The sequence below is a fragment of the Bos taurus genome, chromosome 2 (assembly GCF_002263795.3).
Source record: "Bos taurus isolate L1 Dominette 01449 registration number 42190680 breed Hereford chromosome 2, ARS-UCD2.0, whole genome shotgun sequence".
Lineage (NCBI taxonomy): Eukaryota > Metazoa > Chordata > Mammalia > Artiodactyla > Bovidae > Bos > Bos taurus.
The window spans coordinates 78885146-78905186 of NC_037329.1; the positions used below are offsets into that span (position 1 = coordinate 78885146).

Consider the following 20041-nt stretch of genomic DNA (forward strand, 5'->3'; position numbering starts at 1 on the left):
GTCACGTCTGGGCGCTTTTCAGCCCACACACAGGGTAATTCTCAAACACAACCTCTATCTGTTAGCTGCAGATAGAAACAGAAACTAGTTAGAAAAATGTGATTCTCGCGCAGGAAAGTCAGAGCACAGAAGAGTTCAGAAGTGGGCGGGTGTATGTGTTTAAAAAAAAAAAAAAATGGGTGGGAACCCCATCAGCCAAGTCTGCAGAAAAAACTAAATGAAGTCTGCCTATCTCTGGCCGGAGCCCCTCCCCTCGGTCCGCGCCGAGGAGTGTGACACAGGTGCCGCTTCCTCCGGCTGCTGAGGGTCAGGAGCGGCCGATCGCGACCCTTGCCACGGTCCCCCTGGCCGTGCCCCGCACCGGTCAGCGATGAGCACTCAGCTGCCGCTGACCACGACCCAGCAAGGTGAGTACCCGCCGGAGGAGGGGCGAGGGGCGACGGGTACCGAGAGGGCGGGGGGGGGGGGGGGGTGGCAAGCCCGAACTGTGGCCAAGGAACCCAGGGACTCTGGCTGCCGCCAGCGAGGGACCCACACGACCGCGTCACCGAACATCGCGGGAACCCGGGCGTCGCAGCGCCCTGCGCATCGCGGGGTCGTGGTCCCCCGAGCCTGGTGCGCGGGCTCTGCGCGCCCCGGGCCTAGAGAGGCCACCTCCGTCCCCGCGGCCACCCGCTGGCTTTCTGTTTCTTTGTGTGGTGGTGGGGAAGTGCCTGTGGCCAGAACTTTTCCCCTGAGAGAATGAAGAGGGAGAGACAGATCGGTAAGCAGCGCAGAGAAAGCACAAGTTGTTTTCGGGACTGCGCCGGCAGGAAGGTGAAGGCGAGTTCTGAGAAACTCGGAGTTAACTCTGCTAACTCCCGACTCCTCTCTTCTCCCAGGCGGGCGGGAACCAGCCACACGCAGATGTTGCAGGGATCGGCTCGGCTCGCCTTGACCGTTTGGGCGGTTGCAATTCTTCAGAGCCTGTTTTCTTTCTTTTTAAAACCGGCACATGCTTTCTTAAGGACAGGAAATCCCGCAGGGATTCTTTGTGATTTTCAAAAGCAATGTTCTGAAATGTTACTGGGCCTCCCCCAACATCACCCCCTCCCCCGCCATTGGGCTTTTGCAATAAACATTAAATTTTCATTTAAAAAATAAACAAGCAAACAGACCAAAAAAAAAAAACCAGTGTTGATCACTCCTCCCTACCCTGGCTAGGTCTGATTCTTAGAAACTGTCAGAGAGGAGACTGAGTCTATAATGTAATACATTTAGTAGTTAACAGGGTCATGATTATGGGTACTGGAGACACACTCCATTTGTTTCTTTCTTGAGCCTGGGCGAGAGCCACTGGGTCTGTCTTTGTCCACCGTGTGCCTCTCTGTGTACATGGCCATGTGTGTGCCCATGAGGTGCTCCCAGTTCCTCCCTGCCTGCTTTTGGACCATGTGTGCAACTTATTACAGGAACCTGAGGCCAGCCAACCTCCCTTAGCTGCAGTTTCATCATTCTTTGTGGGAATAATAGGATAGTAGGCCTGTTTGGATTGTGAGAGTTCAGTGGCTCAGCATAGAGATGAACACATGTTAAGCGCTTAATGAATGTCCAGCATCTGTATCATACTGAGGATCCATGAGCTCCTGTGAGTTAGTGTTTACCTTTGTGTATGTGTCTGTGAGTGTGAGTCAGATACTATTTAGTGTGTATGTGTGTCTCGGGGCCAGTGTTGAGGGGACAGGGCACTGTGATTTTTCTAATTCAGGTACCAAGGAAGTGCAGGCCTACAATCCTTCCAGTCTGGAGAAGATGGGCATGCTCAGGGAGCCTTGCCCTCCCCCAACCCATCCACTCACCCTGCCCCTCTACAGTGGTTCTCCAGGATTCAGGTTTCAGACCTTGACCCTTGACCAATGACTGCAAACACTTCTCTTCCAGAACTGATGGAGATGCAGCCCTTACTTGCATACCATTCCAGATTACCCTTAGGATTTACTTTCTGGCAGGATCTCTGCCGTGGGAGAACCGTGGAGCTCTATTTCTCACCACCGCTGCTAGCTCAGGCAGGATGTGTCTATATCCTTCCTGTCTCAGTTTACATCACTACCCCACCCCCAGAACCAGATATTACAATGGAGAGGACCTGCTGCTCCCTCCCAGCCAGGCCCCGGCTATCCAACTGGGTGCATAAACCCAAAGGCAACAATTATTGCGGAGGAGTTATGTGCAGAAATCAATCGCCTTGCCCTTGATGGGGAGGATCAGGCTCAGTGAGGAGATGGCCAGGTCTGGCAGCTTTATATAGAATGCGCTACCTTTGGCAAAAGCAGGGAGGATTGTGTTCAGTGCCAAATGACATTCCATCAGAGCTGTTGCTCAACCCCTCCAGATATCCGTGGCTTTTGGGAGTCACATGGCTTTGGCACAGCCAGCAACTGGACCTTCCAAGGGTGCCCAGAGTTGGCCAGTTATTTCTGGGGACTTGCAGTGCCTCCAGGGAAATAGGAATGTGGGGTAAGAGGTGTCTTGTGCTTGCAGTGGGAGCTCACCAGCCCATCTACTATGGGGAGAGAGAGGCCCTTCACCAGCAAGGAGAAGCTGGCAACTCAAGTCAGTTTGCCTCTTTGAGTGGCAGGTATATAGTCCATCAAATGCCCTTCTGAGACCCCAACCTAAACACCTTCCAAAGGGTGAGCAAACACAACACCTAAGCACAAGCCCTTAGGCACTCTTAAGCACAAGCTACAAACAAAACAAGAAAATTTAAACAATGTTTGAAGAGTTTATAATAGAATTTCTTCCCACCTCCAGAGCAGGGACTTTATAGATTTATGAGAAACTTTCTAGAAGTATTGTATATCTCTACAATTGCTTTTTCATTTACAAATGAAACATGTATTCTACTTCATCTTTTTTTTTTCTTCATAAGACCATATTTTACAGAGTATACTTTATCAACATATACAGATCCATCCTTCTTGGGGCTGCATAGTATGAATATGAATGGGTTATTTAACCAATTCCTCCAAAAATGGACATTTGGGTTGTGTACAGTCTTGATTTCTTTTTTTAACCAGACACAGTGCTGCCATGACAACCCTTGTAAGTAGGGTTTCATTTGCATATGTTTATGTACATTTAGGATACTTTCCCTCAGAATTTAATTTGGACAAAAAGTATATACATGTGAAATGTTTTTAGATACTGAAAAATGCCCTTCAAAAGGTCACATGAATTTCTAACACTTTCTGACAGCCAATGAAAATGGTGTTTCCCCGCATCCTCACTCACACTGTGTGGTTTTTATCTTGCCCAATCTGATGTGTGACCCATGTTCTCACTTTTGAATGTGCCTCTGTAATTACACATGCTTTTACACTTCTGTTAGGTACTGTGTTTCTTTTGCTGAGAAGTACCTTGTATGGCCTTTGCCCACTTCCTAGCAGGTTCCCTACCCCCACTGAGGAAATATGCCCCAGAAGTTAAATGAAGTGTGCTGTCTCTCATGGTGAGTGAGAGGGTGGACCTAAGCCCCACAAGTGCTGTGCTGGGGAGTCAGACTTGATTGGATACCATCTCCAACACTTACTGACTTTGAGGAGATATAGGAGACCTCGGAGCTTCAGTTTTCTCATCTGTCAACAGCTACTTCTTGGGAATAGTGTGATGAACAAGAGAATAAGGGTCTGGCGCTGTGCCCAGTGATGTGGTATTGGCAGATGTTGTTGTTAACAGAATTTAGCAAACCTGGCCTGCAGGTGCTAATCATCTCCAGTCTCCCTAGCAGAGAGCAGCTGAGTTTGCTTTTGATAATGTAACAGAAGCAATGTCGGTACCTATATGCCTAGGCCCATGGTCCAGCCTTGCCTGGGTCATTCCTCCACTGCCTGGCCTCACAGGCATATTCTTCCCTGTTTTGCAGATGAAACACTGGAGGCTGGGGAATGATGATCCTCAGGGCTTCCTGGTCCCCAGGATACAGCCAGGCTGTGGACACAGGCTATGAGACCCCAGAGCCAACAGAGGCTAACCTGAGTGTGGCATTAGGGTGCATGTGGGCCTGCTGCCCATGTGTGCCAGGCAGGGCCTTTTGCCTCCCACAGGCAATGAGAACCGTGCCCAGGAAACCAGGGCTGTGCCTTTGCACAGATGCTTAAAACCTGCCAACCACACCATAGCTTTTTATGCAGGCCTGTGGTCCAACCTCAGTCTACCACTGCTTGCCATCACCCCTTCTGTGTGGTCAGGCCTGACCCACACTAGGCCAGCTGCTGCCCTCCACAGCCAGCGTGGGACATTCCCTAGGGTCCTTCCTCCTGCCTGGACTGCCCTGTCCCTCCAGCTACACCCTCACACCTGCCTGCTTCAGGCCTCCAGGCTCTCTGGGTACTGCCCCCTATACACACACCTATACCTGCTGGTCAGTTAAGGCCTCCCTGGGAACCTCCTGACATTAGAAAACCACTCACTGGGGCCCTGAGGACACTTTGCAGCCTGAGGAATTTCTGGGTCTGTCACATTTTCAGGAATTCTGACTTCTAAGAAGCTCTGTGACCCCAACTGCCCCCTACCACTTGGTGCCTAGCTCAGGAAAGTGCTCAGCCAGCAACTCAGACACGAACAGGTGACTACACAGACCACCCAGGGGCCAACACTCCTGAGCCCATGTCCATTCGAAGGTCCAAAAACACCTTTTAAAATCATCTGCTCAATGGGTCCTAATCTAGAACTTGGGCATCTGTAAATAATACATTGCAGCGGACAGAAAGTCAAACCCAAACCAATTCTAAGAACATGCTAATGGGCCCCGGGCATCACCACCAAACTCTTCTACTCTGCATTCTGATTGGTATTTCATTTTCGCCTCCTCTGCTCCCCCACCTGCCCTCCCCACCTTTGCTCAGGGTTTCCTTCAGAGCATTACATAAGCTGAACTTCTGTGGGAACACCACTTCCTGCCCTTAGTCGTTATAAACTTTAATTTGGGTACATCCTTCCAGAACAAATGTTAGTGTGCAAAATCTTAGCTGAGGGCAGATATTGTCAAGCGTCGGTTCTTTCTCTCAGGCCAGCGGGAGCATGAGCTCAAGACGCTGGGCTCCTTCACAGGCTGAACCTCGCACAACTCCCCTCACACTCCCTCTGGCCACTGGAGAGCCTGTGTGCTGGTTCCCTGTGGTCAAAGACAGCCACTGGCCTGTCTTGCCCTGTGATCTGTATCAGAGCATCACTGGCTGCCCACCTTCCTGCTCTGAAGTCTGCCCATCCTCTTGGCCCAACATCTTTTCCAGCTCTCATTCATGACTCTTTAGGATTGATAAATTGCTCAAGACTCAAGTGTGGAGAAGGAAATGGCAACCTACTCCAATATTCTTGCCTGGAGAATCCCACGGACAGAGGAGCCTGACAGGCTACAGTCCATGGGGTCACAAGAGTCGGACATGACTTAGCAGCTAAACCAGTGTGGATAACTCTGTGAGTTAAAAACCCTAAAGGTAGAGGCCCAGTCATTGAGAGCCCCACCCCACCCCTGCACACACAATATGGTGATATCCACTATCTGGAGTTTGACCAGGTGACCGAAGTAAATATCAGAGAAAAGTCATCTTGAGTTTCCAGCAGGAAGGAGGGGATAAATGCACCTGTTCTTAACAAGGTCTGGCCTCAGGGAAATTAACCAGAGCCTGATCTGATATGATACTGTCAGAGCCTAACTTACCTGCTGCTGCTGCTAAGTCGCTTCAGTCGTGTCCGACTCTGTGCGACCCCATAGACGGCAGCCTACCAGGCTCCTCCATCCCTGAGGTTCTCCAGGCAAGAACACTGGAGTGGGTTGCCACTTCCTTCTCCAATGCATGAAAATGAAAAGTGAAAGTGAAGTCCCTCAGTCGTGTCCGACTCCTAGAGACCCCATGGAGTGCAGCCTACCAGGCTTCTCCACCCGTGGGATTTTCCAGGCAAGAGTACTGGAGTGGGTTGCCATCGTCTTCTCCCGAACTGACCTGCTGCTGCTCAGTCGCTTCAGTCATGTCCAACTCTGCGACCCCATAGACGGCAGCCCACCAGGCTCCCCCGTCCCTGGGATTCTCCAGGCAAGAACACTGGAGTGGGTTGCCACTTCCTTCTCCATTGCATTAAAATGAAAAGTGAAAGTGAAGTCGCTCAGTCGTGTCCGACTCTTAGTGACCCCATGGAGTGCAGCCTACCAGGCTCCTCCTCCCGTGGGATTTTCCAGGCAAGAGTACTGGAGTGGGGTGCCATTGCCCTCTCCCTAACTGACCTAGAGGAAGGGAAATTCCCACCTCTAGCCCATGCTAGCCTTCTGTGCCCACCTGCAAGGAGAGAAAAACACTGAGGGACACTTAGGAAGTTCACAGTCCAGAGAGACAGGCTCACTAAAGGATAGACCTCTTTAGACCATAGGGTGCTCCCCTTTCCCTACCCTTCACCACCCAATCCCAATAGGTCATTTTACCCAATATATCACATCTGGCTGCCAAGAAAAATTACAAGACATACAAGAAGACAAAACACACAATTTGAAGATATAGAGCCAGCACCAGAACCAGACGTGAGAGATATGGGAATTACCACACTGGAAATTTAAAATGACTGTGATAAGTAACTCTTTATGACACTTTTATTATAGTCTGTCTTGTATCTGCCACACCTCCCTTCTCTTATTGCCAAAGCATTGTGGCTGGTATACTCTCTGCTGCTCAGTGGACACACCTGTGACCCTTGCTGGGTCTCTGAGGAAAGGAGCCTTGAATTAGAGGCCTTTGGGAGGAACATCAGAGAAGGCAATGGCACCCCACTCCAGTACTTTTGCCTAGACAATCCCACGGACAGAGGAGCCTGGTGGACTGCAGTCCATGGGGTCGAGAAGAGTCGGACATGACTGAGCGACTTCACTTTCACTTTTCACTTTCCTGCATTGGAGAAGGAAATGGCAACCCACTCCAGTGTTCTTGCCTGGAGAATCCCAGGGACGGGGAAGCCTGGTGGGCTGCTGTCTATGGGGTTGCACAGAGTCGGACACGACTGAAGTGACTTAGCAGCAGCAGCAGCAGCAGCAGGGAGGAACATGCTCTGGACAAGGATGCCCCATCATCTCACTGCACACATAATGTAGGTATTTTATCTCCACTGTAATGGACTGACTGGCACGTCACTTGCAGGGAGCACAGGCTGGGACCCCCAACCCCCTTCTCCTTCATACAATGCACACTTTTATGAGAGTTCAAGTATGCACCTACCAGCTGACCCTGGGCCCGGGCACATCCCCCTTGAACCCTGGAATGGAGAGTCTTCTTGTTTTATATGTAGCTGTGGACACGTATTTCAGCCATGTCTTACAGTGAAGGGGATTGTGGTTTGCCAGATCAAAACTAGATAAATTGTCCTGCTTATCTGCCTTTTGTGCTGGGTTCCTATCTGTGACCTCTGTGTTCACTGGACAGCAAAGTCCCCAGCTGTGAAAGGTCCTTTCTCTTGGGATGCTCACCATACACACAGCCTTTAGCAAGTAGGGAGTTCAAGCTCAGGTCCCTCTGCTATACCTTGTGAAGCCATTTAGTGCAAATACACTTGGCTTCAATTGTCTAGTGACAAGGAGGTTAGAAGACCAGCTTTAGAGTTCAGGCTTTGGGTTTGAATGTGGATCGGCTCTGACTTGACCGTGACCTTGAACATAGTGCTGGCCCCTTTGTTCTCAGCTCGTGGGTAAAACTCCTGATATAAAGCCTGGTCTGCATTTATCACTGTCTCTGCCTGAGTGCTTTACGGTGTCCTCAGTGAGTTCTGGCTCACTTTCCACTGTACGGCTCCTCTCCCTGTTTGCTCATTGGCCACTGAAAATAATACCAAAGACAGGAGGCAAAGTCTGTCCTGGTCCTAGGGCTCCAGATGAAGCCCTCAGACCTAGCATAGAAGTCAATTTTGCAATAGCTCTGGGATACTGTGCCCTTCTGTGCTAGGACAGCTTCCTCCAAGGGGTCTGTTCTTTCAGTATTTATCACAGAGTGGGCGAGGTGGGGCAGACAGCATGTGTTCTCTCCCACCAGCTGTGTGACTTTGAACCAACCTTTTACCCTCTGCAGCTTAGTCTTCTTAGCTAGCATCCGAGGAGAACAACCCTTGCTCCCTCAGCTTCACTGCCTGCTTAACAATAAGAATCTTGGCTGTCTTGAGGAAGAGTAGGCTCCTTAAAATCATACATGAACGAATGGATGGAGGGATGGATGGAAGAGATGGGTGGGTGGATGGAGGGAGAGGGATGGATGGATGGGTGGGTGGAGGGATGGGGAGATGTGAAGGGCCAACCAGTGTAAACAAGTCTGATCTGCACAGAGAGTGCTGTTGGTCCCATATTCACCTGCATCTTCCCTGTCCTGTTAGCCCTGCCCCTCAGTGGCCCACAATGGCCTCTAGCTCAGCCCGATGCCTTGCCCCTCCCAGCCTTCCTTGTGCACCCCAACCTGCGTGCACATGGGGCTCCTTCCCTCCCACCTGGCCTGCAGCTGCTCCACCTCTCAGTGTCTTTCCCTTGATGTTTGCACTGGGTGGGTGCAGAGCTGGTGTCACCTCTCTCCTGGGTGGGCCCCCTTCTCACCACTTCCGGCCTCCAGCCCACACTTGAACTCCTGCGAGGAAGCTGAGCCTTCTCTCCTTTGGTTGTGCCCTGGGACTGACTTGTCATTTGAATAACTTTCCTTCAGCTTCTGCCAAAGTTCTCAATTTAGTGAATTCAGTTCTGCTTTGGCTGAAAATCCCAAATTGTCTTTTTTTTTTTTTAATTTTTACAATCTCTTTTTTCCCTCTTTTCCACAAATTCTATAAACTGTCCTGACCAACTGTCTCCCTGACTCAGAGCATAAAAAATTTGCTGCACTCTGCTTAAGTTATCTCATTTCACCCTCTAGCAGCCCTACGGTGATTATTTTATCTCCATTTTGCATGTGATGATATAGAAACTCAAGAGGCAATGTGAGTTGCCGAGAGCCACCAACCCCTCGCTCATGCACAGCAGGTGTTTCTACGAGGAACTCAGCCAGGGCCGCCTCACACATTAGGCACAGCACTTAGAGCTTTTAGAGAACCACAGGAAAAGGTGTTTCTTTTGCAATCAAAAGGGGAAAATGAACTTTTAAGACTAAACCTTGTATTTGTCTTTATATCAATGTCCCCTCTAAAATGATTGTTAATATGGGGGGTGGGGAGAAAGGACCCAGGAAGACAGAGCGCCTAGGCCCACAAAGGCCCCCTGGTTCAGCCCATCTGGGCCCCAGGGCCTGGTGCCCACTGGTCCCTGCCCAGTGCCCACAGCCCTGACCCTCCTCTGCAGGGCTTCCATGTCAAATCCTCCCACTCTCCCACTCCCCAGCAGTCTTTGCCCACCCAACAAAGGCAGAGCTCCTGGGCTGCTGCCGTGGCTCCCCCATGCCTGCTCTTTGCCTCTACTCTGGGAGATTGCCAGAATCAAAAGGAAATGCTTGAGGATACCCAGAATACTCCCTTTAAAAAAAAAAAAAAAACTTTGACGGCGCAAAAAAATTTATTTCCTCAATCACGGATCGAACCCGTGCCACCGGACTGTCAGGGAAGTCCTATCTCTGTATCTCCATCTCTGTATTTCTCTTATCCTCTTGCCTTTTTCAGCCATGAAATTAGGCTGTTGTTCTTCACGTCAAAGTTTAAAAGTTTTGTCCTGTTTCACTGTGAAAGAAGCAATTCGTGGTCATTGTAAAATTATACATAAAAAATCAAGGAGGGTGTGGGAAGAGTCTCTCTAAGCAGAGGTGACTTTCAGATACCTACGGGATAGCCAGGTGACAGGAGGAAGGCAGTTCATAAAGAGACCGGGCAGAGATACAGATGGAGGACCTCAATGTAAGGAGTCCACCCAGTGAGGGGCCAAGGTGGGCAGCCATGAAAAGCCTGCTGGACTCATACTGATCACTGTGGATGGTGGATCTCAGCACAGGTGCAGAGGCAGGGTGGGGAGTGCAGTTGGTCACGCCCAGGGTGGGATACACAGGGTATCCTGTTCAACCGGAAGATGTTACCCAGATGTTGTTTTTCAGTCGCTCAGTCGTGTCCGACTCTTTGTGACCCCATGGACTGCAGCACGTCAGGCTTCCCTGTCCTTCACCATCTCCCCAGATGTAGATTTTATTAATTCCAGCTTAGAAACATGGAAACTGAGGTTCAAACAGGGCCTCACAGGGCATCACTGGCGCTGTCTGGCTGCCAGCCTGGTGTATCCGTCTGCCTCTGGGATGTGGCAGATGGCATGCTGGGAGGGGTTGCCCATGACCCTGGCAGTCCAGTGGTCTGCTCGTCTCCATGTGTCCCTGAGTTTACTCTCCTGCCTTGGAAGGAAAGGCCTTTCTTTATCCACCCCACATGGGGCCAGTTGTGCTGGCTTTGCCCTCCTCAATGAGCCCCCACCTGGCAGCCGAGCAGCTGCTGATGAAATGTTCCTTGTGGCCTGTGAGGGCTGGGCTGTGACGATTGTACCAGCTGAGGCCAACCCACACACAGGTCCTACTCTTCCTCAGGGAGGCAGTGGGCAGCTGCCTCTCAGGGTCACTGCAAGGGCACCCAGAGAGAATAATGCCCCCACCAATTCCTGGCCAATTCCTGGAATGCCTCCACCACAGACCCACCCCTGCGTTGGCAGAGTTGTCTTTTGTTGAAATATCACCAGCCGTGGGACCATTCCAGCACTACGTGTTCTTCTTTGCTGCTGCTGCTCTAGGCACTCTCAAATCTATTTCCTTTCTTCATTCAGGAGTCACTACTTTTTGTTTATCCATTCTGTATATAGAAGCCTACATATGCTTACCTCAACTTCCCACTCCATCTCCCCTCCATCCCTCTCGCCCTTGCAACCAGCAGTCTGTTCTCCTATTGTATAGCACAGAGAACTATATTCAATATCTTATGGTAAACTAGAATGAAAAAGAATATTTTAAAAGGTATGCGTGTATAACTGAATTACTTTGCTATACAGTTGTGATTAACACAACATTGTAATCAACTATACTTCAATTTTAAAAAATAAAGAAAAAAAGGAGGCACTACTTGCCTTCTCTGGTAGGTGAATAAAGTGAAGCTCAGAAATGTTCGGAGGGTTACACAACCAGATGTAGTATGTGGAGCAAAGTGGGGTGCGTGTCTCTGATTCCCTTGGGAACGTACTGTTTTTGCCACAGAAATTCACTCATCAGGTTCTTAAGTGGGGACAGGATGATGTAATGACTTTGAGGAGCTGATGCTGGGACTATAGAGTCACCAAAAAGAATGAAGGCCATCCATCCCTGAATCTCCAAAAGCAATGGCTCCCCACCTGGGGTCCCCACCCCCCAAAAATACACACGTTAAAAAATAATGTCACAGCTACAAATCTCCATTGCAATTATTTTCAGGAGAAATGACATTTCTATAAAATGAATTGTGAGATGAAGTCTGGAAATATGAAAGAGATAAAAAGCCCATCTGTGTAGTGGAGCTGGGCAGCCTGGCAACTCCTCTCCAGTCCCCCCTTGTGATTGTCACTCTCAAGTCATGGCTGGACACTGGGGGCTTCAGTAACCCAGTTTTCAGTCTCCTGGCTGGTGCGTCAGAATGGCCACCTGAGGTCTCATTACTATTTGTCGTCAGTGATGATGTTTTGGGGCTTTTGGAGGGTCCTTCCATATTAGACATTTTCATCACATAAAATACTCTCACTGTGGTTAAATTGAGGAGGGCATGGCAACTCACTTCAGTAAACTTGCCTGGAGAATCCCATGGACAGAAGAGCCTGGCAGGCTGCAGTCTGGGGTCACAAAGAATCGGACACAACTGAAGCGACTTGGCATGCATGAACATATGTGGTTAAATTATTTGCCTATAGCCAGACTGCAGCATACACCCAGCTGTCCATCACTTTACCAATTAATCCACAAGAAAGGTTCTTATCAAACTTCGAGTCTCTGTGAAGAAATCTTAATAGTTAGAAACTATTGGGTCAGCCAAAAATTTCTTTCAGGTTTTTAAACCCAAATGAACTTTTTGGCCAATCCAATAGATAGATGGTTCCATTAGGGAAGCAATTTATCCACAAATGTTTACTAACGACCATGTACACCCCTGGTTCATCAACAGAAACTTAAAGACTTCTATGTATCCGCCCTGTCCTAGGGATGCAGGAGAAGATAATAAAAAGTCTAGACAAGATCCCTGTCCTCAGAGCATCATTGGACTTCTTGGTGCAACAGAACACACATCATGACAGGAATAAAAAGCATCCAAACCCCTTACTGCGAAATTTCTTAGCAACTGAATTCAGGTTCCAGATTGAATTGCCTGTGTCTTCTTCTGATTCTTCATAGCTAAATAGATATCTAGCAATTTAAAGACTAACTTAACTTCTCAAATATAAATTGCTATCTAAAATTACTTAACACTGATAGCTAATATTAAATTATGGTGTATTTCTCCTTAACTTAATCTTGTTGAATTAAGACTTTGTCCTTGAAGAACTTGTCAACTCACAGCCTAAAAGTTGAGAATTATGTTTTATTTGGTGGATAAATCTGAGGACTTAAACCCAAGATGCAGCCTCTTAGATAGCTCTGAAAGACTGCTCCAAAGAGGCAAAGGGAAAGCCAGAATATATAGAAGTTTTTGCAACAAAAGACCGAGTAGTTGGAACATCAAGTAATCAAAAGATTACTGTTTATCAAAGAAAACTAGACATCTTAAGTTCATGAATTCAGTACTTTTCTGTGTCTGGGAAGATGCAATAATCTAGGTTCACTGAATTAATTTCTTTGATATGCACCTTAGCTATGTGGGGCCAGTAGCCTGTGCTTTCTCATCTGGGTCTCAGAGGGGTAGCTGCACAGCAGAGTGCTGGATGGCAGATATCCTGCTTCCATCCTAAGTTCCCTCGGGGCTTACTATCTGAGCGACTCTGATGAGATGGCTTGATGGCTGCAACATCCTTTGCTTACTGATGTGGCAGGCAATATTTTAGTTCACAGACCAACGTTCATTGTTGAATGTTCTAACTCAGGGAATGACTAAAGTTTAGACAAGTTGAAAGAATGTTAAAATACAGAAAATAGTGCAAGTGTGTGGGGTACCTGCTGTGAGCGTAGATGATCTGATGTGTCACACGTGCTGAGCAAATGTTGGTTCAAAGTATTCTTTCCTTGTCACCGTCCTTCTCTATGAGATGGGTCTGTGGATGGTGCCTCCTTCCTCTGGATGAAGGACAGGCTGGGAGCAGCAGGGCTGTGATTTGAACCCAGGTGCTCCAACCCCAAGGCCATCTTTTCAGCCCTGCTCAGTATCACCATTTGTATGTGTAGACAGTGGAGGGTTTCAAAAGAGAACAAAATTCTCTTTCACAGGAGTGAAAGAAGGTTGGTTCCAATGGGCTTTTTAACTGCGCTCATTTATATCAGGCATTGGTCGCTACTCCTAGGTCATTTCCTATTTAAGATTCTTGGAACTTCTGAAAAGATCTTCTGGAACATGCTATTTTTAAAGAACTCATTCGAGTGAAATGACATTTGTCACTCACTGAAAAGGCACATAATGCTACAGAAAGTCAGAATACAGCTTTGAAGACATTGCAGTCGAAGACAGATGAAATCTATGGTTTTCCTCCAAAGTTCAGACACCCGGTGAGACTGTGTTTCCAGGCTGTTTATTTCCTGAGGCTTTGGTCTCTGGCCAACTGTTCATTGTCCTCTGTTCCTTTGGTAAAAGCCACAGGGTCACACCACCCAGAGGCACAATTATCTGGGTTCCTGCCCTCATTGCCCTGGGGCTCTAGAAACAGAGGCCTGACTGTCTATGCAGATAAACACAGATAAAAGGTTGACCGCTCACTGCCCTGCTTTCTGCCTGGGGTCTCCAAGGTTCTCCTTTGAGCTCCCTTGAGTGGGGCCCTCCTCTAAGAAGAAATGAACAGAGGACGGTCATTCTCCTCGGCCTTGGTTCCAGACATCTCCTGAGCCAAGCAGCTCCACTCAGGAACCCTTGTACAAATGCTTCCCAGACCTCCTCAGGCCTCCCTGGAGCAGGCCCTTGGTGTAGCCAGGCTGTGACCACTTGAATAAGCAATTTGTTCTGGTCTGGAACCTGACATCTCAGGACTCAAGATTCCCTGGAAGGTCCCTCTGTGATGAGGCCTCTCTAATCAGTGCAATTGGCCAGGGGAGCTGCACAGACTCCAGTCAGAGAGGGCAGGCCATAGCCTTCACTGCAGAGATGGCCTTGAACCTGTGCAAGATTTAAATCAGAGGTGGGACCTGCCACTCTCATACCATGTCATCAGCCCCTGTTTTAACCCCACCAATAACCAGTGTAGGTGAACTTGAGTTGGTGACTCACCCTCTCTGGCCTCCATGGCCCTGGTACCTGCATCCTGTCATACTTATGGAGTGTTCAGGGCACAGTGAGCCATGGGTACAGCCAGACTCTGCAATCTGTGCAAAGTGGCCACAGCAGTGGATGGTGTCCTGTGTTCTTATAGCTAATGATCTTTCAGCTTGCACCTCTCACTGCCCTGCTTTCTGCCTGTGGCCTCTCTATGGTTCTCCTTGCTCCTTTGAGCAGGGCCCTCCCCAAGAAAAAATGAGCAGAGGGTGGCCATTTGAAAGGCTGCAAACATGTCAGACCTGGGTTCAAGATGCAGCTTAGCCACTCAAGGCTCCATCCTCATGGGCACTTTAAATGAGATGTAGGAAAGGCCCAGGCCTAGCACTGAGCTACCACAATGCAAATATTAGCATGAGGGGGAAGAGAGAGGCTCAGTGACACAGAGACTTAAGCCAAGCGTTTGCAGACTAAGGCCCATAGGATGCCTGTTTTTACAAATAAAGTTTTATTGCAATGGGCTTCTTTGGTAGCTCAGCTGGTAAAGAATCTGCTTGCAATGCAGGAGACCCCGTTTTGATTCCTGGATTGGGAAGATCCCCCGGAGAAGGGAAAGGCTACCCACTCCAGTATTCTGTCCTGGAGAATTCCATGGACTGTATAGTTCATGGGTCGCAAAGAGTTGGACACAACTGAGTGACTTTCACTTTCACTTTATTGGAACACAGCTGTACCCATTCGTTTGTATAAACAAACTTCCTTCAAGGGACAACAGCATAGTTGTAGCAGAGACCACATGGTGTACAGACTATTTAGTGTGTGGCCCTTCCTCAAAAAAAGTTTCCCAACTGCTGTCTTAAACCAACAGGAGCATCTCCAGTGGCTTGAATTCTAGCCCTGGAGCCCACCTGGCCCCACTGCACTTCTCTCTGGGGGAAGCCATAGCCTCATGGATGGATGAGAAGCCACAGAAGAAAGACCTGCAGCCGAGGCTAGGGACCAGGTAGCAGCCAGGTACGCCCATCAGGCCAGGCCTGGCTTACCTGGGTGAAGATGGAATGACTCATTCCTGTGACCTGATCCACCCAAGCTGCCAAGGGAAGCTTGTCCCTCTTGTGGCTTTTACCTTCTTTTGCCTTCTTGTCACCTGTCTACCCCTGGCCCCATAAACATAGGCAGCTGGGGCTCTCCTACTGCCTTGCAGAAAATCCTCACCCCATCTGGGCAGGTATAGGAAAAAGAGCCAAACATCAGACAGGCTGTGCCTGGACCAGACAGCTCTCCCATCTCGTTCAGAAAACAGGGCTTCTCAGAAGGGCCCAAGCAGGCATTGGGCTAGGAGCGTTGTCCTGAACCTGGTTTTGTTTTTCTTTTTTTAACTTTTTATTTTATATTGGCATATGGTTAATTAGCAATGATATGTTAGTTTCAGGTGTACAGCAGAGTGATTCAGTTATACACTTACCTGTTCTTTTTCCAATTCTTTTCCCATTTAGATTGTTATATAATATTGAGCAGAGTTCCTGTGCTATATAGTAGGTCCTTGTTGGTTGTCCATTTTAAATGAAACAATGTGTACATGTCAACTCCACACTTGTAGTCTATCCCTCCTGCTAACCATTCCCCTCTGATAACCATAAGTTGGTTCTCAAAGTCTGTGAGTCTGTTTCTGCTTTGTAAATAAGTTCCTTTGTATCATTTTTTTTAATTCCACATTTAAGCAATATCATACGCTAGTTCTCTTTTTCTTACTTCCGTATGCCGCTCTCTAGATCCATCCACGTTGCTACAAATGGCATCATTTCATTCTTTTAATGGCTGAGTAATATTCCATTGTATATAAGTACCACATTTTCTTTACCCAACTTAATGACATCTTTCCCCATCTCAGGAGGTTATTATCCCTCTTTTCAGATTGGATATGTTGACTCAGAGGAAAAAGTATGTCCACATTTCACCAGTTATGAGATAGTGGACCCTGAGTTCAACAACAGATTCCCTGAGTCTACACTCCTACTCTGCCTCTGCCACCGGCATCAGCAAGCTTTTTAGCCCAGCCCATGAGTGTGTTTTGAGCACCCACTGTGTGTCAGGCCCTGGGGATTTGACAGTGCACAAACCAACAGTCATCCAAAAAGAGAGCTTACATTTCAGTGGTGACGGACACAAGACCTGCAGGTAGAGTGCTCAATAAGTCAGATGACGCTAAGTGTGGGGAGGAAGATCAAGCCAGGAAAGGAGAGAGGCCCAAGGGACAAGAGGTGGTGCCATTCTAAAGAGAGGGGGCAGAGAATCTTCACTGGGGAAGTTGATATTTGAGAAAGACCTAAAGGAAGCCAGGGAGCCAAACATGGGATTGAATATCTGAGAGGAGGCACAAGAGGCAGAGCACAGCACATGCAGAGGTCCTGCAGTAGGACCAGGCTTGGCCTGATCGAGGAACTGATAGGAGGCAGTGCAGTGGGGAGAGGAGTGGGAAGTGGTGACTAGGAGATGAAGTCAGACAGGTAAGGCAGCACAGGGCCAATGGGACTGTCTCCCAGCACCCCTTGTAGCAGCTGGAATTCTACCACCTTCCTGAATTTTCCCTGCCAGAAGGTTTCTCATCCCGAGTGAGGAGCCCCTCAGCATCTCTGCTAAGGCTCTAGCAAGGTTCTGAGTTAGCTGTTACACGTACTGGGGGCTGAGAAGGAGAGAAGAGGATGGCAGAGAACTCCTAAGTGATGCCTGAGGTGCAGTGGTGACGGAGGCCTTCACCAGGCACCCCATTTGTGTTTATGTGCGCGTGCTCAGTCATATCTGATTCTTTTGAGACCCCACGGACTATACCCCACAGGGCTCCTCTGTCCATGGGATTTCCCAGGCAAGAGTACTGGAGTGCGTTGCCATTTGTTCTCCAATGTCCTGAAAGATGCCTTAGTTGCAGGCCCACATGTGCGTGTGCACACGCACGTGCACGTACACACACGTACACACACCCACAGTGGCTGGCTTTCAGAGCCTCTCTGAAATTACTGGTTGCATCTTCTGGGTGGAGTTTTTCTGCAGGGCCATGATGAGCTCTACAGGAAATGAATATGGGTATGAGGTTCCTGGCACCTGCCCTCACAGGCACTCAGGACTCTCGGGGACCAGCTAGGAGTGTTACAATGTGGGACAGAACCCCATGCAGGGCCAGAGAGGGGGACATTGCCATCTCCCTCCCAGCTCTGGGTCCACGTAAGCCCTGGGGAAACAGTCCAGCAGAAGGCACAGAGCAGTCCCCAGGGCTGCAGGGTCTGGCCCAGCAGGGGTGGAGAAGAGAATCAGGAAAGGATGTGGACAAGGGTGCTCTCAGGCCCAAGACTCCTGGGGTCCAAGCTGCCACCTGCCTGGGAAAGGTGGTCCCCACAACACTCTCAGCCTAACCCGGAAGCTTCACACAGAAGACGCAACCATCAATTCCAGCGAGGCTTCTGAAACCTGACCTCTGCCTGTGTGCACATGTGTGCTTGAGTCCCTGGTGGAGTAAAAGAGCAGCCTAGAAACACAGGCTCCATCTCCCTGATATCAGAAGGGTGATGAGACCAGTGTGGGCTCCTGCAGCTCAGCTTAGAAGCCAGGATTCTACCACTTGAGTCTCTCTGCACCCCCATGTAAGAGGCACAAATTAATGCAACTGCTCACGGAGGAAAGTCCCACTAGCAGCCAGGTTCATTAGGCGGGGACAGAGGTTGAGGTTTCATCTGCTTTTTGTTTACACACTGTTGTGTTTAATCTGCTGAGCTGCCCCGGAAACCATCCGGTTAAGTGATGGGGGCCAATTAAATATGGCTCAGGAGCTCATCCTGGCTGCCTCCTGCCCTCAGATAATATCCCTGCACGCGAATCCAGGTGCTCTTCAAGTGACTGGCTTTTCATCTCCACGGGGACAGGCATGCTAGGCTTCGGGTCACCCGAGCACCCTTTGTACTTGGAACCTCTCGCATATACCAATGCATGGACATGTTTCTCATCTTGCCTGGTTCTCCCTGCAGCCTGGGACAGGCCAGAGGGTGTGAAGGGAGGGTCAGCCTCCCCTGAGATCTCTCTAAGCCAAGGGGCCAGGCAGGCTGTCCATGCCCACCAGGGAGGGGAGTGCTCTTAGACACCACTTAAATGAAGGGTCTGGGGTCCTCACAAAACTCAGTACCCTAAGTGTTCCTGTAAAAGGGACAAATGACTGTACCAAGGCCACACCAATAGCAAATAGAAGAGCCAACCCCACAGTCCAGCTGTCACTCAATTCCATAATGTCTGCACACCACAGGCTCACCTACTGGCAGGCAGTATCCTCCTCCATGATGCTGAGTGCTTTTTGTGCTATGAACCTAGGGGACATTTTTTACTCAGCCATTAACAGTATAAAATAATACCATTTGCAGCAGCATGGATGGACCGAGAGATTATCACACTAACTGAAGTAAGACAAAGACTATTACCATATGATATTGCTTATATGTGGAATCTAAAAACAAAGATATAAATGAATTTATTTACAAAACAAAAATAGACCCACAGACAGAAAACAAATGTATGGTTACCAAATGGGAAAGGAAGGAGGGATAAATTAGAAGTTGGGGATTAATATAAGATTAATATATACACACTGCTTATGTGTATGCTAAGTCACTTCAGTTATGTCTGATTCTTTGCGACTGTTCCCCACAGGCTCCTCTGTCCATGGAATTCTCCAGGCACGAATACTGGAGTGGGTTGCCATGCCCTCCTCCAGGGGATCTTCCCAAACCACGGAACGAACCGATGTGTCTTATGTCGCCTGCATTGGCAGGCAAGTTCTTTACCACTAGTGCCACCTAGGAAGCTCGTATATGCGTGTGTGTGTGTGTGTGTGTACACACATACACACATTTATATATGTAACTGAATCACTGTTCTATATACCTGAAACTAACACAGCATTGTAAATCAACTAGTCTTCAATAAAAAATTAAAATCTAAGAGGATAAATGCTTCACACTTGAACCTGGTTTGCATCCCCAACACTTGGAGAAGGAAATGGCAACCCACTTCCGTATTCTTGCCTGGAGAATCCCATGGACAGAGGAGCCTAGCAGGTTACAGTCCATGCGGTCACAAGGGTTGGACATGACTTAGTGACTAAGCCACCAAACCACCACCACCGAGACACACACACACACACACACCACAGGAGACATGGCCGGCAGCACTATCAGGGAGCCATCCTCTTTGCTTTCAGCTTAGGTCCCGCTGGCTTCTGAGTGGGGTTGCCTGTGCCTGTGAATCTGCCTTGCACCAGCATCTGGCGTATAGCCTGACTGTGTCTGCTTGCAAAGGTGTTCTATTTCTCCCGGGTTTTTTTTCTTCCCTTCCTTTATTCACGCTGATGGAAATGGCTCCTTCACCCAGGTCTGCCTCTGATAAGCTCCAGATGGTTTCAAGAAAGCAGAGCGGAGCCTCTTATCAGACAGCAGCAGTGGATCTGGTGCCAGCACTGGGCGGGCCTGGTGCTGATAAAATGGGCCTGGGCCCAGCTCACCAGCTGCTTTCTCAACCTGCCCTCAGGGCCTGACCCATCAGAAGTGGGGGTTGCCAGACCCAGGAAGCTTCTTTACTTTCTTAGGCACTAGAGCTGACTCCCGGTGACCACAGGCAAGAGGACCTGATAGGAAGCCACTGG

General features: G+C 48.9%; 1 protein-coding gene across 2 annotated transcripts in view; it reads left to right on the forward strand.

Annotated features, from left to right (window-relative positions):
* The first annotated feature begins 243 nt into the window (after positions 1-243).
* The window catches only part of GYPC (glycophorin C), a 48667-nt gene continuing 28869 nt past the window's right edge, over positions 244-20041 (forward strand). The window contains exon 1 of one of the 2 annotated variants that reach the window (XM_005202569.4): positions 244-407. In XM_005202569.4, the coding sequence (XP_005202626.1) occupies positions 371-407 (37 nt within the window). In that variant the 5' untranslated portion in view covers positions 244-370. 2 annotated transcript variants of the gene reach the window in all.